Source organism: Prunus avium, chromosome 6 (assembly GCF_965620075.1).
Source record: "Prunus avium chromosome 6, drPruAviu1.hap1.1, whole genome shotgun sequence".
Taxonomy (NCBI): Eukaryota; Viridiplantae; Streptophyta; class Magnoliopsida; order Rosales; family Rosaceae; genus Prunus; species Prunus avium.
In genome coordinates this window covers 4,620,404-4,641,002 of record NC_142289.1, presented here as the reverse complement: position 1 = coordinate 4,641,002, position 20,599 = coordinate 4,620,404, and the positions used below count along the sequence as shown (strand labels likewise).

General features: G+C 37.3%; 1 protein-coding gene across 1 annotated transcript; it reads left to right on the top strand.

Moving 5' to 3' along the window:
* The first annotated feature begins 7,476 nt into the window (after nucleotides 1–7,476).
* LOC110768374 (cationic peroxidase 1) lies at nucleotides 7,477–20,467 on the top strand. The gene is made up of 4 exons (XM_088255510.1): nucleotides 7,477–7,814; nucleotides 9,410–9,601; nucleotides 9,685–9,850; nucleotides 20,082–20,467. The coding sequence occupies exons 1-4, from the start codon at nucleotides 7,584–7,586 to the stop codon at nucleotides 20,465–20,467; spliced, it is 975 nt and encodes a 324-aa protein (XP_088111636.1). The 5' UTR covers nucleotides 7,477–7,583.
* The last annotated feature ends 132 nt before the right edge of the window (nucleotides 20,468–20,599 follow it).

The following is a 20,599-nucleotide window of genomic DNA, read 5'->3' as shown; positions in this document are numbered from 1 at the left end:
CCACACACAAAGCGTGCTTGCACAAATAAGATATCTGAGGGTTTGAAATCATGAGACAAATCATTAAAAGAAGCAATGTCAAGTAATAGGGCCAAAATTAATTTAATTTGGTTTGAGCATTTGACTGGATCTTAGCATAGGAGTTGTTAATTACATGTTGCTCTCATAAAGTTTCATCAATTTTAAATGGTTCGAGTCCTTGGCCGGATCTTAGCATCTATGAGGTGATTGATTAAGATAATATACTGGCTTAGCTTTTGAATCACTCACAGGAAGCTTTTGAAATTAAACGGATTAACTAAGAGTTCCACGAGAAAAGTTATCAAAGAAATGTAGTAATGTACAGGGAATAAATTTTAAAAATATATTAAACCCATTGAGATCATGTTTGATTATGCCCTATCTTTCTTAAACCCATTGAGAATTTGAGATCATGCCAAAAATCACTCTTCCTTGATGACTGTCGATTAATTATTGATTCTTAAAATTCCTAATTATCATTGCCTATATCAATGGCGGACCCAAACTTTTGTCCATCTGGGGGCATAAAAAACAATTTCATAACTGACTCCTACAAAGTCTAGGTTTTCATAGTAATACGATATATATTATAACACATAATCTATTTCAATAATTTTTTTAATATATGATTTTGGGCCAAAATCTAAGGCTTTATATATTGGACCACATGTTTATCAAGTCTTGGGTCTTGATATTTTCAATATAGGAGAAGTTTTGGGCTAAAACCTTGAAGGCTTTACTTATTTAGGGTTCTGAGTGGGGATTTTGCATGCAAAATATTAACCAAGTGTCTTATTTTTATTGGCAAAGTGTTTGACTAGATGGGTGAAGAAAACACTTAAGTGTGGGCAGCTGTCCACAGTAGGCATGTATTGGGTCCGCCAGTGGCCTATATGTATGTATATATTTTTTCTTTTCAGTAAGAGCGGCAGTATTTTATTGATAATTGAGAAAGAATAAGTGCAATAAAAAACCAAGTTTATAGCCTATAGGGAATTAGGCGAGCCTCTCTATTAATTGTTGTTTCCATTGTTCTGCTATGTATATAATCAAATACTCATGCAATGAACCATTTCAGTCAAAGATCATTTGACCGGCTTCATGTAATAGGGTTAAAATAAAATCTAACATAAAGATGTATATGATCGCAAGTTCTTAGACGTTGCTCTCAAAAAATGTCATCAATTTTAATTTGTTTGTTTACTTGACTGGGGATATCTAGCATCTCGAAGTTGTTACACCATTGCTCTCACATGAACTATCATGAATTTTAATTGGTTTGAGAAAATAATGGCAACTATATTGAGCTTAGACCCATAAAATTCATTTTAAATCACATACAACCCTTCCCTTTATTTTTTTAATTTAAAATACCAAATTTTTTTCAAATAATACCCGATGACTAGGATCCAACTAAGCAAGTTACCTAATATAACTTAAAGCTTCTCACTAAAATTCCAACTGCCCCCCTCCTGTGAACCAACCCAGACCAATAACACCACAGGAAGCCACGTGCGCCAGAATTTAATCCATCTATCATCGCCACTATCACCATCATGCCTTCCACTTAGAAAAATCTCATTAAGTGTACCAACATTTTATCATTAGTTTTTTACTCTATGATCCCTTTAAATCAATTGAGAGAGCTTTATTATGATTAACATTTTACTTCCCTTATTACATGTTCATTTTTTGGAAGGAGAAAATGATTGCAGTACAAATCTCTATCTTTTTGGCCCCCGAGTATATAGGTTATAACTTTGACAAGAAATACTTCCCTATTCCCGTTGTATTACTCTTTTTTTCCTATCGCTCTCTTCTTTGATAAGTGATGTGAGTAGACTTATTCCCATTGTATTACTCTTTTTTTCCTATCGCTTTATTTATCTAGCTAGGATCCATGTCGAAGTAGTTGCACATTGCTCTCACATGAACTGTATCATCAATTTTAATTGGTTTGTTTACTTGACTGGGGATATCTAGCTAGCATGTCGAAGTTGTTGCACATTGCTCTCACATGAACTGTCATGGATTTTAATTGGTTTGAGAAAATATTCGTCATGTCCATATATATGAAATCAATAATTTGAAAACTCGGGCAAAAGAACAAAATTAATTTAGAATACCGCGTTAATTAAGACTCATAGGCGCCACTCCACCCAATCAAAATCGATTGTCACATCTCAAGTATGAAAAAAGCGACCTTGTTGAATTTTCCCACGTAAAAGTTAGACTTTCACACCCCAAATCCGTCTGAACAGTATATTATATATACTGAGGTGTTACTTTGTGTCGAGGGTCGCTATGGAAATGGCCTAATCCAGTTGTTAATTAAGCTTTGGACTTAAGTATCTTTGTTCTCAGTTATTCTTGTTCAAACTTTGATTATTCATTGCCGCCTTTTGAAAAAAATTGTTAAATTCAGATTTGATTTGTCAAAACATCGTCATTAGAGATTAGACGACCTTGATCAATGTAGAATTAAGTAATCATCGAATAAGTGGTCATGAGCGGACGAACAGCTAGCGCCAAGCAAAGCAAGACTGAAAAAGCAAGTCAACCATCAAATAGTAAGACAACATAGTATTCAGGTTTTACGTGGGAAAATCAACAGATACCAAACGTGTGGTGTTTGAAAGATCTTTACCAAACCTCATATAATTAATCTTTCATTACCATGCATGCATGCAAAACATAATTATTGATCACAAAGAAAATCTATAAATTGTTGGCAATTATTGTGGAAAAAGTTTTAACTTAATAATTAATCAAAATCAAGTGCCTCTCGGTGGTTCATAAAGCAATGGGTGTGTGGGGTCGTCCCTATCCTGGTCCTGTTGAACAGAAATTTCCAAAGGATGCATGGATGGATGCAAGCTCGTGTTCATTATCCCCTCGCTTTACTTGGTGTCAAAACTGAGATAAAGTCAAATAGGCGAAAGAACAAAGATAATCGCACTCTCTTTCTAGGAAAGCAAATAAATACCTTGAGAAAACGAATCGTGCATATGATGTTAATGAAATTTAATTGTTTGAATTGACTGGACGTCGGAGAGGTGATTAAAGTAACACTATCATCTCACTATTCATGAGACTTTTGAAAACTAATCAAATTTTAATACTACTAATACGGGAGGCAATGAGCTGCTAACTACTAGGCCCCAGTGTGTCTTTACCTTGTTGTTTATTTATTTATTTATTATTATAACAAAAGATGTAAATGGTGTATGTGCATGCATGTACTCTTGATTCAAAGGAAAATAGCTTTATCTAGTCAGCACATAGCGAATGAAATTAACAAGCACTCATTCTGTATTGGATTCTCTTTCTCAATCAAAAAGGTATATATGTCCATATTATTCTGTTTTTTTCAAACTTGTTTCAGATTGATTATGTAAGGGCTAGAATCATTTATGCAGAGAAGCACTTCTCACATGCTTTTTGATATAATCACCTTAAGTGTGATTTTAAACGATTTCAAGGAGAAGCACATATGAGGTGCTTTTCCCCAGAATTACTTAAAACTATTTAGGGGTCGTTTGGTACAGCGGACTGTCATGGACTGGACTAAATCCTGGGACTGTCTTGGATTAGCTAGGATTGGACTAAGCTGGATTAAGTACTGACCTACGTTTGGTGCTGCATCGGACTAAGAAGCTGGATTGTAAAAATAGTGAAGACCTATGTTTGGTGATGTGTCAGACTAAAAAATAATTATTTTAATATTTAATTTTAATTAGAAATTTTAACCTAAAAATAAATATATATAAATATATATATAACTTTAAAAAAAATTAAATAAAAAAATTGAAAATTATAAATATATTGTAGCATTTTGGGCTTTTTTTTTGTTATTCTTAGTATTTGTAGGCATTTATGGCTTTTTTCACCCAAACATATCATTACCCAAAGCCCATTTTAATATTGCTTAAGAACCAAACCCTAAACAGATCTATGAAAAAAAAATATTAGGAAATGACGTCGTCACCCAAACGCATCTTCTTCTTCCTCGCGAGCGCCGCTCTGTCTCTCTCTTTCTCTCTCCCTCCCTCCCTCTCTCTTTCTCTCTCTCAGCTGGATATACTGGGTTTTAAATCAATACAATATCATCATCATTGTTTCTTCATGGAAACACAGATAGTTAAGGGATTGGGAGAGACATTGATGGGTGCATATCCTGGAGGTGCCATGAGCTTCATTACCAAAAGATCCAATCTAGACGCTCCGACTGTAAGGCCAACAATTAATTTTATGAAAGGAGAATTTTTGCATCAATATTCAGTTATTTTTATGAGATCCATGCTTCTTAGGAGATGAATCTGTGGGTGGCTTGGGATTCTCGGTGCTGGGTCTGTGTTCGTGGCTTGAGGGTGGTGGTTATGTGAGAAGAAATTTGGGGGCAGCGCTGGGCGTTGGGTTCTGCCACAGTCGATTGCGTCTGTGGTGGTGTGGTTTGTTGTGTAAATACAGCTGCACCAAAATGGGTTCAACTGCATCCTCAACTTGTGATACTCGCAAGTGCACGAGCCGTTTGGTAGTATAGCATATGTAAGTGCGAGGTCGATCCCACGAGGATTGGTGATTGAATGATTCAATTCATTTTCCCTACACAAAACAGAAATGAAAAAGAAGGGAAATAAATAAAACAAGGAAGAAAGAAAATAACTAACTCAAGCAGATAAGTTCCCAAGTTCAATTAGATTAACGGATTGATTCTAGCTAATGTATGATTAAGCCATGGTGTGTGGTCATAACCTTGTGTTCCTAATTCCCTAATTTGATCATTTGTTGTCTAACCTAAAATTAAGCATTAGGAACCCATTAAGCATAGAAGAACAATTTAAACAACCAAGCATGTATCTAATCCCTGTTGTCGAATGTCCATACATACTCTTCCTATTCATAGTTCAATTCGAATTAAAGTATGGTGTCTACTCTTAATTCAAACCAAGATAGCTAACATGCAAGCCTAAATGGTGATCAATCATTCAAACTATCATATTAACTTATAAGCATAATGAATAAGAACAAAAATCATAATTGAAACTTGGAAACTAATCAAACTTGAAACTAAAGAAAAGAATTTACATAACAATGAAAATTAAAGTAGAACTTGGAAAGACTTAAAGGAAAATTTCAGCACAAAGATCTCATTATAACAATTGAAAACTAGAAAGAGAAACTAAGAGAATTTGAGGGAGAGAAGGAAAGGGAGCTCTAGAGAAGTGTTTGAGAGCTCCCCCCCTTGGGGTGTGTTTACAAGCTTAGAGAACTTCCCTATTTATAGGCCTAGGGGAAGTGAAAATCTGAATTCAATATGGCTAATGCATACAACACTTGTTTTATAAAATCTGAAATGGTTGATGCACTTGTATTAGAAAATCTAAATTGGGTGATGCACTTGTATTAGAAAATCTTGAATTGGTTGATGCACTTCACCAATAGATCCCACCAGCAGCCCTAGCTCATCTTCATGTCACCATGACCAAGCTTCCAACCAGAAATGATAGCTCATACCTAGCTCACCATGACCAAGCATCCAACCAGCACATGCTGAGGTCAGCATGACCAGCAACTTCAAGGGCTTACAACTTGGGCTTCTCTTAATCAAATTAGGACTTTAAGCACTCGAAATTGAAGTTCAGAATGTCTTCTTTCCAGCCATATGTTATTTGGGCCAATCCAAGGTCGGAGGAAGAAGTTAAGGCCGAAACAAATTGCTAACTCATTTTCCGCGCTGATAAGATCCATCCTGAGCATGGTTCTGTGTTTGCTAGGTAACGGACTCCAGATTTATCCAATGGGGCTGAATTTTGGATATGTTATAGTACACACCAATTGGAACAACTTTCATGAAGAATGTGGCCTCATTCGAGCTATGTAGGTTATTGAAACAAAGCTTGCAATATGACCTACGGAACTGGACTGGCAGGGGGCTGTAGCCAAAATGAGTTTGTCTTTAAGCTCTTCATCCATTCATCCAAATTAGGCCTTAACATGCTTGAATTGCATGAATTATGCTCTCTAAAGCCATCATTATTACCTAAAGCTCAATGAACTGAAAGATAAACACAAAAAGGATTAAAAGCACAAGTTTAACTCAAAAACATAACCAAATCATAAGCTAGAAGGGTACAAAATGATATACAATTATGAACCGATCATGGTTTTGATTCAAGCCAAGGAAAACCATCGGACTCGCGTGTTCAAAATAACACGCTCGCTATTTAGCGATCCCAATTTCGGGTTCTCTATATTAGACACACGAGTCCCCCTTTTTTTTAACTGTTGGACTATATTGTCTCATTTAAGTTAATCCCTTCCTTTGCCAAACATGGGTTTCAAGTGTTATTTAACACAGTCCAGTCCAGTGAGGCATACCAAACAAGCCCTTAAAGTAGTGATTCTCCATAGAAGTGATTATTGGCCTATCCAAAATCACTTTTGTGGACTAGTGTTAAAGATTGGCTTCTCCCCTTACAAGGCAATATATATACATATATATATATCTCAAGAATATGGCTTCTCAACATATACATGAATCTCAAAGCTAATTCATTCACATATGTAATTACCATATATAATTTTCATTTGAAAACACGGTCAGTCTCGAAGTTAATTTATTCATACGAGCTATTTCCTATATCTTCACAAGACAACAATATTGTAGCTTAGTGAAAATCCAAAGTACTCAAATGTTTTGGCTATCTAAAGTTAAAGTTAATCAGAAGCATGAGATCCTTATATCACATCGTCGCAACTTATGTGGCCTTATTGATCACAAAGGCGAATATGCTGCTGCGTTTTGTCTGGCTGCAAATAGTTGAGTTTGGTTCCGAATCATCGCTCACCCATCCTGTGGAAAAAAAAGCAGGAAAAAGACAAAACGAGCCAAAGTTCACACGCATACAATAGTATAAAGTTGATAGCATCGTGGAAATGACAACCCTAATGCGTTGATATACCAGTTCATGAAAGCTATATGTATATATATCAACAATATTGGCCATGAAACCTACACTAGATACAAACCAATTTAATCTTAATTAACTTGAATTAGCATTAACCAGAATTTAATAAAAATAAGTCTTTCTTTGTTTAAAATTCTAAAAAAATATGAAGATCAATCCTAAAATTATCCTAATGATTAATTAATCATAGCTATAAATGAAAATTGCCTCCACACTCTCACTTCCTTTTTTCTTTCTTTCTTTCTGATTTGCTACCCACATTTTGTGGTTGGGGGACCCTACTAACCCGAGGGTAAGGGGTGTGCTTTGTGCAACTTCACCCAAAGTGAACAGACCAAGACTACCATGCCTCACCCAAAGTTTCTTTCTTTCTAAATTTACATATATATTATTCTTTTATTTCTTGGTTGACTCGAAGTCTAGAAGCATTACACAAAAACGCAAGCGTCCAATTATCCACTGGCTATAAATACATTGGCTTTCATCGTGCCTTAAACCAAGCACTTAAAGCACAACCCATTAGGCTCCTTCGTCTTTTGCTTATTCCTTTCTTGTTCTCTCAGTTCTCGCGAACCCATTAGGCCATTAGCCATGGGCTCCTACCATGCAGGCTCATGCACTGCCACAAACATTAAAATCTCATTTTCATTATTCTTGTTTCTTGTGGGAGTAGCTTCAGCTCAATTGTCCCCTACTTTCTATTCAACATCTTGCCCCAATGCCCTGTCCACCATAAAATCAGCTGTGGACTCAGCTGTGTCCAGCGAGGCTCGCATGGGAGCTTCCTTGCTCCGTCTTCATTTCCATGATTGCTTTGTCAATGCAAGTCTTTAATTTCTCCTTTTTCAATTATTTCCCCAGTGGTTTCCAATAATATTATTTCCTGTCCTGTGTTTGTTCTATATCATGCATTTTCTTATTCCATACATTTCTATATAGATTCTCATTTCATGGAATTGGTTTTTTTAAAGATCATAAAATCAAATTCCACGAAACAAATGAGAAGATAGCTTATCAATTAAAAAAATGGATTCTCAATCACTCCTCGATTTTTATTTTCTGTGACTAGGACAGCTTTTTTATATTTTAAGATCTTGTTATTTTCTGTGACAAATGAGGAAGAAACATTTTCAAATATCTCAAGGGAAAAGTTTTTCGTTTGCTATCGTTGCTAAAATGAAAGATAATCTTAGATTAATTTAAATTATAAGTGTTACGCAATTTGTCTTGTCGACATGCAAAACAGTTTGAACCCTCAAATAGCCAAATTATTTGACTTTCTAATTGTGTTCACAAAAGTATTTTTTTATTCTCTGTATGTTTTTTTCTTTTTCAAGTAATTCATATTTCACCATACGACAATCTGCTCTGACCCTTTGTTTCAGTCTTGGCGGTCCACGCGTTTTGAACTACCTAGTGTTGCCCAAGGCTATGCAAACAACAACACGATAAAAAAAAATAGAGATATTTAGTTATATACCTATTCTTAGCACTAAAATTATAAAAAAATTATACACTATTTAATTTCTAAAAAAAAAAACCTAAAAAATGATAACTGGCCCTATTGAATTTAATTTTGATTATTAAATTACTTTGATGCCCTATTTAGTGTCCGTTTGGCATTTCTTATTTGGGTTGACAAGTGATTTTAAAAAAAATTTGGGAAGTCCAGGCCGTTTGGTAAACTGTGAGAAAATCACTTATTATTAAAAATTGCTGTGAGAGAAAGCTATAAGAGAAAGCAGCTAATGAGGTGCTTTCATTTTCTAATTATGCAGGAATCAGTTTTGAAGAGGCGATGGGTTTAATGATTATGCCACAATAATTTTCTGATTATGAGGAAATCAATACCAACAACACTTTTAACAAAAAGTTTAACAAACGCCAAACTGCTTTCCCTCACAGCTGATTTCTCTCACAGCAAATCTGACAGTGATTATTTTCACAGCACAGCAATGCCAAACTGGGTGTTTTGGGCTTTTTTATGAGGTTTTGAGGTTGAGTTTGTTTTAAGAAATCAATGACAGTTTTGTAATTTAAAGAAGTTAAAAACCTTTTTGTTATGTTATAAATGGGCTTTGAGTGTGTTTCTAAAGTCCATTTCATATAGGGTTTTTTTATTTTTATAATTTGAGCTCCTATATTGAGTATAATAGTGAATCTCCCAAAAAAATACTGCTAAAGTCATAGCTAGCAGGAATGAGCACCATGATTGAAAACCCCTTATTTGTTATGTTCCTAAAGCATATTGGATCCTTTACCGACCAAAAAGAAAAGTACTCTGGGTTACTTTTGGGCTCAATTATGTCCAAAATCTATTTAGTGACAAGCTATGAATCATTCATGCAAATGTTTTTTTTTTTGCTTTTTTGTTACCAGTTTGAATAATTAAGAGATGTGAATTTTACATGAAACAGGGATGTGATGCTTCGGTTCTGTTGGACGACACATCCACTTTGACTGGAGAGAAAACGGCAGGTCCCAATGCTAATTCTTTGAGGGGTTTTGATGTCATCGACACCATTAAAACCCAATTGGAGAGCCTTTGCCCCAAGGTGGTCTCTTGTGCTGACATCTTGACCGTTGCCGCTAGGGACTCTATTGTTGCGGTAAGTCAAAATGCTCCAACATAATTTATGTCATTATCTGTTCTTCTTCTTTTTGGGACTAACTAATTAAATTGTTTAATCAGTTGGGTGGACCGACCTACACAGTGCCATTAGGCAGAAGAGATGCAACCACCGCAAGCTTAAGTGCTGCCAATTCCAACCTACCTGGTCCCCAGTTGAACCTGGCTGCCCTCATTTCTGCTTTCTCAAACAAGGGCTTCACCGCCAGGGAAATGGTGGCTCTCTCAGGTTTAGAAATCAATTACTAAACATTATTGTTGCATTCCTAAGAGGACACAAATTAATGTGCAAACAACCAATTAAAAATACCCGCAAGTGCACGAATCTATTGAAGTATAGATTGTATAAGTACGGGGTCGATCCCACGAAGAACTTGTCGGCTTCCTATAAGTTCTAATTTGAGTACGTAAAGAACACTTAATTGACACACCACAAATGCACAAATGCAAAATGGAAACTAAAAATGAGTAAAGAAGTGTAAAAGAAATGAAACAACACAAGAAAACTAAACAAAAACAAAAACAGCATTTTCTATCGCCATTTTATCACCACTTTATCACCTGTGAACAGTGCTGTGAACAGTGAACAGTGCCGTGAACAGTGAACAGTGCGACCGGTCGCTGAACAGTAACGACCGGTCGTTTTTGGGCAGATTCGTTTCTCTGTTTTTCCAGTTTCGACCTCTGTCCAGTGTTTTGCCTATAACTTTCCAACCGTATGTCCAAAATTCAAGTTCTTTATACGGTTGGATTCAGCACAGAAAATGCAAGAACACAACGCGGACCAAAAGTCCAAAACAATTACAGAAACAAATAAAATTCAGTAACAAAGACACAAAACGTGTCAAACACGCAACTCACACACACATTTTGGGGGGGGGGGGGTTTGATTTGTTTCAAGTGACCTATTTCTATTGCATGAATGTAAATGAACTCTAAATTTAACAAGAATGGCATAGATGAATTATCAAGATGTGAAATTAAAATGTAACACACACTAGGGTTTCGGAATCCACCCTAAACAATTCTACCAAAGTTCATGAATACTCAAGTGATGAACTCTCTAAACGTGTTGATGAAGATGTTCGCAATCAAGACCATGGGTCGTGGCTCAAGACGCATTGATTCTCTCTAATATACGTAAAGTGCATGGTTCGTGCTACAATACTTGTGCTCTCCTCATAACCGAACCTAGGTATGGTTCGTACTTCGATTCGATTACAAGGAAAACCCATTAAGTTCAAAGAGAATATGAACATCACAAGAATCCTAATAGCATGGTGTTTACATTAGGTATTCAAGAAACCAATTCACATGGATGGTTCTTACTCCATCCATCTATTGCTTAGGAAAACATGAAGATACACATAATCCCAACAATCTCAAGAGGCATGCTTTCAAAGATGGCCAACCAAGGAAAAACACACATCAAGGATAGATTAATTTGGTGAATTGGAATTCATCAACAATATTTAGAAATTCATACACTCAAGCATCAAAACAATAAGGTAATCATGTTTAGGGCTTCAACCTAAGCCCTAGCTATGGAGTTTAGTTGCTCATACTTATTCCAAATACAAACTCAAAATAAAATTAGAAAGAGTTTACAGATTTTCAGAAAATGATGAAAGCTTCAAGATCATCAATGGTGGAAGTCTTCTTCTCCACTTTTCTTGGCTGCACCTTGGCTTTCTCTTAGCTCCAACTCTCCCAAAATCTGCTCTCAATGTGTAGACTGATGGAATAGCCTCTCTCTCCCGTTGCAAAGCTCCCCCAAATCAGATTGCCCTTTGACTTCTTCTCCCTCTCTCCTCCTTTCCAGCTTTTACCTTTTAATATAAAACTACCACCTTTGATAAAGCCTTAGCCCATTGTCCCCTTGCCATCATGAAGCTTTGTCCTCACAAAGATGCCAATTGCTTCAGAAATTATCTCAAAGCTAAGGTAACTTCTTGTTACCAAGAGTTATGGTAACAAGAAAATCAAAATAACACAAAGGAGGTAAAAGCTGGCCAAGTTCGGATTTTCAGAGCTGTGGTAACATGCTGGATTGGTTGGATGGGCAATACTTGTCCAATGGAGCTCAAATTTGGATATGTTGTAGTTAACATCCATTGGAACAAGTCTCGTGAAGATCATGACCTCATCCGAGCACCGGAGCATGTTGATCCCAGGCCAAGAAGTTGACCTACGAAAATGAACAAAAACAGAAATTATAACAAATAGTGCACTTTTAGCTCATTTTCATTCCAACCAAGGTAAAATCTAAGAAAACACAAAAAAGGAAGTAAAAAGCTATAAAATGTCAAGAACTAACTCAAAATAGTGGGTGAATAACATGAAAAATCATGTGTAAAAATGAACCGAACAAACTTCCCAAACTTATCTTTTGCTAGTCCTCGAGCAAAACAGAAACTAAAACAAGACTCGAAACAAAACTTTCCGAACACTTTCCAAAGAGAGAGTGACTTATGCAAATGACTCAAAAATTTTCACAAGAAAAACTTAGTTTAGACATTAGTCACAAGGCGGCAAAGTTCAGAACACAACATGCTCAAGTGTAGTAGTGTGATGGCCAAATGAAACTCATTCTCCAATTTCAGTTTTCACACAACTTCAAAAAATCATACCAAGCACAAATGTAACTTCAAATCTCACCAAAGTTGTCCTCTCACAAATGAATCACTCGGGAGAGGGTTACAATGCAACACTCAATAATAGACATGAGAATAGAGTTAAACCATAAGGGACTTAACTCAAAATTAGCAAGCTGAAAAACATGCATGAATATGATCTCAAGAAGGATGCTAAACACTCAAAAGCTGAAAAATGTGTGCAAATCAACCACATGACATTTAGGATCAATTTAGGTCTTTATTATAGGTTGTAATGGGGCTAAGGGTGCAAGGTGAGTAAGAAATGAAGGATATGGATACAACAAAGTCCAAGGAACTCACAATGTAAGAGCATATAATCGTTGACTAAAAGACTTTGAAACATCACGCTTAAGATTTTCAAATTTTTTTTTATTTTTTTTTAATTTTTTTTTATTTTTAGGGGTGATCAAATAGACCACAAAGCCTTGTACCTCCACTAATTATGATTCACACTCCTTCCTTCCATTCGAACAACCAAGAAACATGGAATTGGATTTGAAACCATTGCCACTTAACCACAACTTTTCTCTTTTCTTTCACCCTTTGAGTGAAGTACTCTTTTTTTTTTTTTTTTTGAAATGTAATAACCCTTCCCAAACTTAGCATGAAAAACACATCTAAATTAAAGCTCATGAGTTCCTTAGAAAGGTATATTCTTGTTTTTCAGGCTAAGGCTAGAAGTAAAAATTGGTTACTTGAAAGAAAAGGCTTACATACATATAGGCTCAAGGTGGTTAACAATGGAAAATCATGCTTAAGCATGCATACGGTTAGCTTGAAAGGCACAAACGGTCCAAAGAGGGCCTCAATATCATTTCTCAAATGTCATGTAATCAAATTGCACAAGAATGAGTGACTTTTAAGTGCTCAACCAAATCAATGAATAATGAGATCAAACAACAACTCGGATGACAAGAAAATAAGAATATGTGTATAACACTCATGAATTGAAGCAAAAGGCTCAAAGCTCACATTATATGGTTATACAAGTCTAATTCATGCTTGATACAATTCTTTGGATCATGCAAATCCCTCAACTGGAGAATTATGAAACAAATGGCAAGTGCATAGAGGGTTTCAAACATATCATGCTAGAACGATGCCATTTAGTGAATAACAAATTTTTTTTTTTTAGCATTTTCAATCAAGTCATGTAAACATTCATCACAGTCTCATCGTATATGTCCGGAAAGTGACTCGAAAACAAAAAGACTGAAAACAGAAAAGAAAACAAAATAAAAGAAAGCAAGAGTTTAAGTGAAACGAAAAAGACTTGCTATCCCTTCCCAAACTTAGAAATAAACATTGTCCTCAATGTTAAAGAACTTAGGCATCAACAATGTTATAACAAGAAATAAAGGGATAAAGAAATTAAAAACAAGAACAAACATGAAATAAAATTACAACAAAGCTGCAAAAACAAAAACAAAAACGAAACCAAATAAAAAATAAAAATAAAATAAAACAGTAAGCCCTAACAACAGTCTCAGACATGCAGAAATCCAACCCAAAGAAACGCACAAACCAAAATGAAAGCCCAACCCAAATGAAAGCCCAAGAGCGAAGAAAGTATATAAAACAAAGAAACCAAGTCAGAAGCACAAAGAGCGAGAACTCAGAAAAATAGAAATAGTGGGCCCTGATGTCTCGGCTATTGTGAGTCACGGGATACAAAGTGAGAGACGTGTCGACAAGCCAGAATTATTGCCTTCATAGGAAGGCGTGACGACTTTCGTTTCTTGAAAGCGCTGAAAGGCGGAAATGCAATTAAAGGGGTTGGGGGACAGGTGAGGCGATAGAGGGGGATAGGCCGCAAGGGCCGCGCCAAACCAGAAGCGCAGTGGCTAGGGTTACGTAGAAACTAACTCTATAAAAGAAGAAGAGAAAGAGTTGGGGGAAAATACACAAAACTCAGAAACACACAAAAGAGAAAAGCAAGAACAAAAGAAAAGAAAGTTCAAATGGCCTCTTCCTACCCATTCTCGTTGGATCTCAACCTAGCTCAACCAACTCAGACTCAGGGCCAAGCAGTGGCACCAGTGTGGATGCCCTACTTTGCCTCAGCACGGGGGCACGTGACAGTGAATGACTCGATACTGCTGGACAACGATGTTGCCCTTGGAGTTGCTAGAAATCTAGTGACTCCCAAGGATATACGGGTGCTGGGATCAAGGGATGACAACCGGGTCGTGAGCGATGCTCTGGCACTAAGCGTGCAAAGCACAACAACAGTCGCAAGTGTGGGTCATCGCCTAATTGCGAAGTCCCATGAGGCGGAGGTGCTAAGAGGTCAGTTGGCGGCAGAGCGAAGTATGGTTGAAGAGTGCCAGAGTATTATTAAAAGTTTAAAAACAGAAAGGGCAAGGATACTAGAGGTGAATCGACACCAGCTGGAGGCGTTGCGGGAAGAGAACAAAAATCTCTCAAAGATGGTAAGTGTTTACGCCCATGACATGAGAAAGCAGCTGGAGGACATAGACCGACCGGGAAAACGCAAGAAAACAGACCGCGAGAGTGGTTACGCTCAAGCTAAGAATGCAATCTTTGGGAGCTCGAGTGATGAGCCCCAAGAGGCTGTGCGTGAAGCCCCGGAAGTGGATAGCCAAAGGGCTAAACTCAAGGGTCCTATGGTCGAGACACCGAGCACTGGAAAAAAATGATTCTAGTGTATTATTGGTGTGCCTGTTTGTCTTTGCCTTTCGGTGAATTTTTTTATTTTATTATTTTTTTTTTTCAATTTCTCGTTTTCGGAAATAAAAGAAAAGAAAGTTGCAAAAGACAAAGAAGAAAAACAAAACGCACTTCCCAAACTTGAATAAAGGGAATGCGACAAACTAAAAAGAAACAAAGCACACTTCCCCAACGGAAATAAAACAAAGACGACAAACTAAAAAGAAATCAAAACACAATGCACCAGAAAACAGGGAGGGAAAGAAAGTAAAGTGAAAGCAGAAATGCTTCCCTGTTTAACTTGACTCATCCGCAAATTGCTCCGGAAATACAAAGTGGTGTCGGCTCCCGTATGAGAATAAGTCTATTTAAACCACTTCTCGGTTGAAAGAAGGAGCATCCTGCATTTCAACCTGCAAACTCAAGAAAAACCATCAAAAAGCCCAGACAGAAAAATCAATGGCATCCCCAGATATGCTTGTTGATGACCTTAACCTTGAGTTGTCGCTTGCACCACCAAATGCCCAGATACGGGCTCCTCCAAACCCTATCTTCCCAAACTCCTCATACCATCATGGCTCGGCCTCAAACTTCTCTGAGGTGGTGCCGCGAAGGGCAGTAATGCCGGAGGGCATGACTGTCAGCAGACTTACAGTTGCAGATCATCTGCATGTGGCGCAGAGGTCTGACCAGATGGCAGTGGACGAGTCCCACAATCTAACCGTGCTCAACGCGGTCTCGGCCACAAATTTGGGCATGCGCCTACTGGCGAGAACACGAGAGTGCGGGGCACTGAGTGAGGAGGTGGCGGCCCTGAAAGCTCTGGTGGCGGACCTGCAGAAGCGGCTCTACAGTGCCAACCAGCATGTAGAGATGCTGCAAAAAAGGAATGATGATCATGTAGAGCTGCTGCAGATTCTACAAGCAAGAACAGATAGAGGCAATTAGCAGAAGCCTCAGGTGGCGCAGAATGCAACAATGAACGTGTGATTAGGAATTTTATGTATGCATTTTCAAGTTTATAAATGTAATCACATGTTATGAAATGGAATAAGCATTTGAGCCAAAGTTCAGAGTGTGCAATCATGAAGCAATCTACTTCCCAAACTTACTAACAAAATAGAAACACAAACAAATAAAAGAAAGAAAGAGTAAGAAAAACAAAGAGAAACAACAAGAAATTCGAAATTACCTTGGTTGGAAAAATGTAACCCTAACTCAAAAATAAAATAAAATAAAATAAAAATAAAATAAAAGAAAGTTTGAGTCTAGAGAAACTCCACTTTGAAGCGATTAGGACAACAACAAACTTCTTTTATTCACCTTGGGTTGCCTCCCAAGAAGCGCTAAGTTTAAAGTCTTTTGCCGGACTTCCAACATACCATGGTCACTTAGGGGGTTTTGGCTCAATCGCCTCCTTGTGCCGAACATGAAGTTTCTTCAAATCTCTTTGCCATCCAATCAACCCATTTCGTATTCTTTTCTTTTTATGCGCATAAGTAGATTTCAAAAGCAATTTTAAGCGCTCTTCAATATGTTGATTAGATGGATGAGGCACATATTTAGGATTGGGTGGCCTTCTCATTTGAGTAGAAGGAATGACATTGAACATATGGTTGGTACTTGGAACATGGATGTTCAGCTTGTCTTCCTCTAGTACTTCAAAAACAGGATAAGGCATTAGATTAATTGAAGCACCTAAATCAATTAAAGATTTCTCAAACAATTTATCATCAATTACACATGGAATTGTGAAACTTCCTGGATCTTCCAACTTGGGAGGAAGCTTCCTTTGTAAAACAGCAGAAACCTCTTCCGTTAGTGCAACCGTTTCATCATTTTTGAAGTTCCTCTTGTTGGTACAAAGATCCTCCAATAGAGGAATATTGACTTGCACTTTCCTACAAGTTTCCAATATGTCCTTGGTATGTTGAATTTTTTTGGAACTCATAAGCCTGTGAGGAAAAGGAGCACGTAAGATTTCTTCATCAGTAGGTTCACGACTTACCTTCTCCTTTCTTGCCCTTCTTGCAAGTTCATGCTTTGGGATCCATTCGGATGAAGAAGCTGCTTGTTTATCTTTCTCTTTGTTGCTTTCATCCTTTTCTTTAGGCTCAGTCACTTGTTCAACCTGCATGTCATCAACATTGTGAATCAAATTTTTAGAACCATCAATTTCACCAATTACCTTACCAGTTCTCAAGGTAACTGCTTGAACATGCTCATGCCCGGTTGGTATCACTGTTTGGTTAGGCATCATCCCAACTTCCCTTTGACTCAAAGCTATAGCAATTTGCCCCACTTGATTTTCTAGATTGGCAATGGCCTTATTCATTTTCTGCATGTGGGTATCATTCCTCTGCATGTGAGTGTCATTCCTCTGCATGATGAAATTATCTGTGTTTCTAATCATTGAAGCAACAATTTCTTCCAAAGTCGGTCCTTGAGGTTGTTGGTAAGATTGTGGTGGAGTGTAATGTCGAGGTTGATCATGAGGTGGACAAGTATTATGTTGGCCTTGATATGGTTGATATGGCCCTTGTTGAAAATTTGGATTGTCGGTCCACCAGAAGTTTGAATGATTTCTCCACTCCGGATTGTATGTTTGTTGGAAATATTCATTCATAGTCAACTCATTCTGAAATGAGCCAAATGCATTTGCTTCCTCCATCCCAAATTTATTGGAGTATTCTTGCATAGTAAGTTCCACAATTTCAGTTGCGGCTGCCATTGGAGATGGTGGAGATGACTCCTCGGATGTTCCTATAAGAAAAAGAAACAAAAACAAATCAAGATAAAATGAAACAACAATCAATAAACAAAAATAAAACTAAGTACTCTAAACATACTCAAACAAAACAGATAAGCAACCGTGCCAGTTCCCCGGCAACGGCGCCAAAAATTGTTGCATTCCTAAGAGGACACAAATTAATGTGCAAACAACCAATTAAAAATACCCGCAAGTGCACGAATCTATTGAAGTATAGATTGTATAAGTACGGGGTCGATCCCACGAAGAACTTGTCGGCTTCCTATAAGTTCTAATTTGAGTACGTAAAGAACACTTAATTGACACACCACAAATGCACAAATGCAAAATGGAAACTAAAAATGAGTAAAGAAGTGTAAAAGAAATGAAACAACACAAGAAAACTAAACAAAAACACAAACAGCATTTTCTATCGCCATTTTATCACCACTTTATCACCTGTGAACAGTGCTGTGAACAGTGAACAGTGCCGTGAACAGTGAACAGTGCGACCGGTCGCTGAACAGTAACGACCGGTCGTTTTTGGGCAGATTCGTTTCTCTGTTTTTCCAGTTTCGACCTCTGTCCAGTGTTTTGCCTATAACTTTCCAACCGTATGTCCAAAATTCAAGTTCTTTATACGGTTGGATTCAGCACAGAAAATGCAAGAACACAACGCGGACCAAAAGTCCAAAACAATTACAGAAACAAATAAAATTCAGTAACAAAGACACAAAACGTGTCAAACACGCAACTCACACACACATTTTGGGGGGGGGGGGGGGGTTTGATTTGTTTCAAGTGACCTATTTCTATTGCATGAATGTAAATGAACTCTAAATTTAACAAGAATGGCATAGATGAATTATCAAGATGTGAAATTAAAATGTAACACACACTAGGGTTTCGGAATCCACCCTAAACAATTCTACCAAAGTTCATGAATACTCAAGTGATGAACTCTCTAAACGTGTTGATGAAGATGTTCGCAATCAAGACCATGGGTCGTGGCTCAAGACGCATTGATTCTCTCTAATATACGTAAAGTGCATGGTTCGTGCTACAATACTTGTGCTCTCCTCATAACCGAACCTAGGTATGGTTCGTACTTCGATTCGATTACAAGGAAAACCCATTAAGTTCAAAGAGAATATGAACATCACAAGAATCCTAATAGCATGGTGTTTACATTAGGTATTCAAGAAACCAATTCACATGGATGGTTCTTACTCCATCCATCTATTGCTTAGGAAAACATGAAGATACACATAATCCCAACAATCTCAAGAGGCATGCTTTCAAAGATGGCCAACCAAGGAAAAACACACATCAAGGATAGATTAATTTGGTGAATTGGAATTCATCAACAATATTTAGAAATTCATACACTCAAGCATCAAAACAATAAGGTAATCATGTTTAGGGCTTCAACCTAAGCCCTAGCTATGGAGTTTAGTTGCTCATACTTATTCCAAATACAAACTCAAAATAAAATTAGAAAGAGTTTACAGATTTTCAGAAAATGATGAAAGCTTCAAGATCATCAATGGTGGAAGTCTTCTTCTCCACTTTTCTTGGCTGCACCTTGGCTTTCTCTTAGCTCCAACTCTCCCAAAATCTGCTCTCAATGTGTAGACTGATGGAATAGCCTCTCTCTCCCGTTGCAAAGCTCCCCCAAATCAGATTGCCCTTTGACTTCTTCTCCCTCTCTCCTCCTTTCCAGCTTTTACCTTTTAATATAAAACTACCACCTTTGATAAAGCCTTAGCCCATTGTCCCCTTGCCATCATGAAGCTTTGTCCTCACAAAGATGCCAATTGCTTCAGAAATTATCTCAAAGCTAAGGTAACTTCTTGTTACCAAGAGTTATGGTAACAAGAAAATCAAAATAACACAAAGGAGGTAAAAGCTGGCCAAGTTCGGATTTTCAGAGCTGTGGTAACATGCTGGATTGGTTGGATGGGCAATACTTGTCCAATGGAGCTCAAATTTGGATATGTTGTAGTTAACATCCATTGGAACAAGTCTCGTGAAGATCATGACCTCATCCGAGCACCGGAGCATGTTGATCCCAGGCCAAGAAGTTGACCTACGAAAATGAACAAAAACAGAAATTATAACAAATAGTGCACTTTTAGCTCATTTTCATTCCAACCAAGGTAAAATCTAAGAAAACACAAAAAAGGAAGTAAAAAGCTATAAAATGTCAAGAACTAACTCAAAATAGTGGGTGAATAACATGAAAAATCATGTGTAAAAATGAACCGAACAAACAAATTAAGTTCAATCTTTATTATTTATTATCAGTATTTGACCAATTGACCTAAACCATATCTACAAGTTTAATATCTAATTACTTTGTTCTTTTTTTCTTGTTTCATTAGGATCACACACCATTGGCCAAGCTAGGTGCATATCATTTCGGCCTAGACTTTATAACGAAGCCAACATAGACACGTCATTTGCAACATCCTTGAAATCACAGTGTCCAAGTAGTGGAGGCGACAACACACTTTCCCCACTTGAAGTCACAAGCCCAACCTCTTTCGACAATGCTTACTTCAGGAACTTGGTGAGCCAGAAGGGTTTGTTGCACTCGGACCAGCAACTCTATAGTGGTGGATCCACCAACACCATAGTCGATGCTTACATAAGCAATCCTAGGACTTTCAGGGCAGATTTTGCCAATGCTATGAAGAAGATGGGAAACCTTAGCCCTCTCACGGGCACCAATGGTCAGATTAGGACCAATTGTAGAAAGGTCAACTAGGGCTTTTAAGAACTACAGCTAGTTTGTTATTTTTCAAGTGTCCATTTTGATCTTATTGTGTTATTGGTTGCTTTTTCCGAGGGATATTATGTAAGATGAACTCCATTAATGAAAGTTTCCGAGGGTAAATAA

What these genes read in the sequence shown, in the direction of transcription:
- LOC110768374 (XM_088255510.1), top strand. Translation starts at nt 7,584, where the DNA reads ATGGGCTCCTACCATGCAGGCTCATGCACTGCCACAAACATTAAAATC. An exon ending in TCCATGATTGCTTTGTCAAT is followed by an intron (nt 7,815 to 9,409) that starts GCAAGTCTTTAA and finishes TACATGAAACAG; the next exon opens with GGATGTGATGCTTCGGTTCT. An exon ending in CTAGGGACTCTATTGTTGCG is followed by an intron (nt 9,602 to 9,684) that starts GTAAGTCAAAAT and finishes TTGTTTAATCAG; the next exon opens with TTGGGTGGACCGACCTACAC.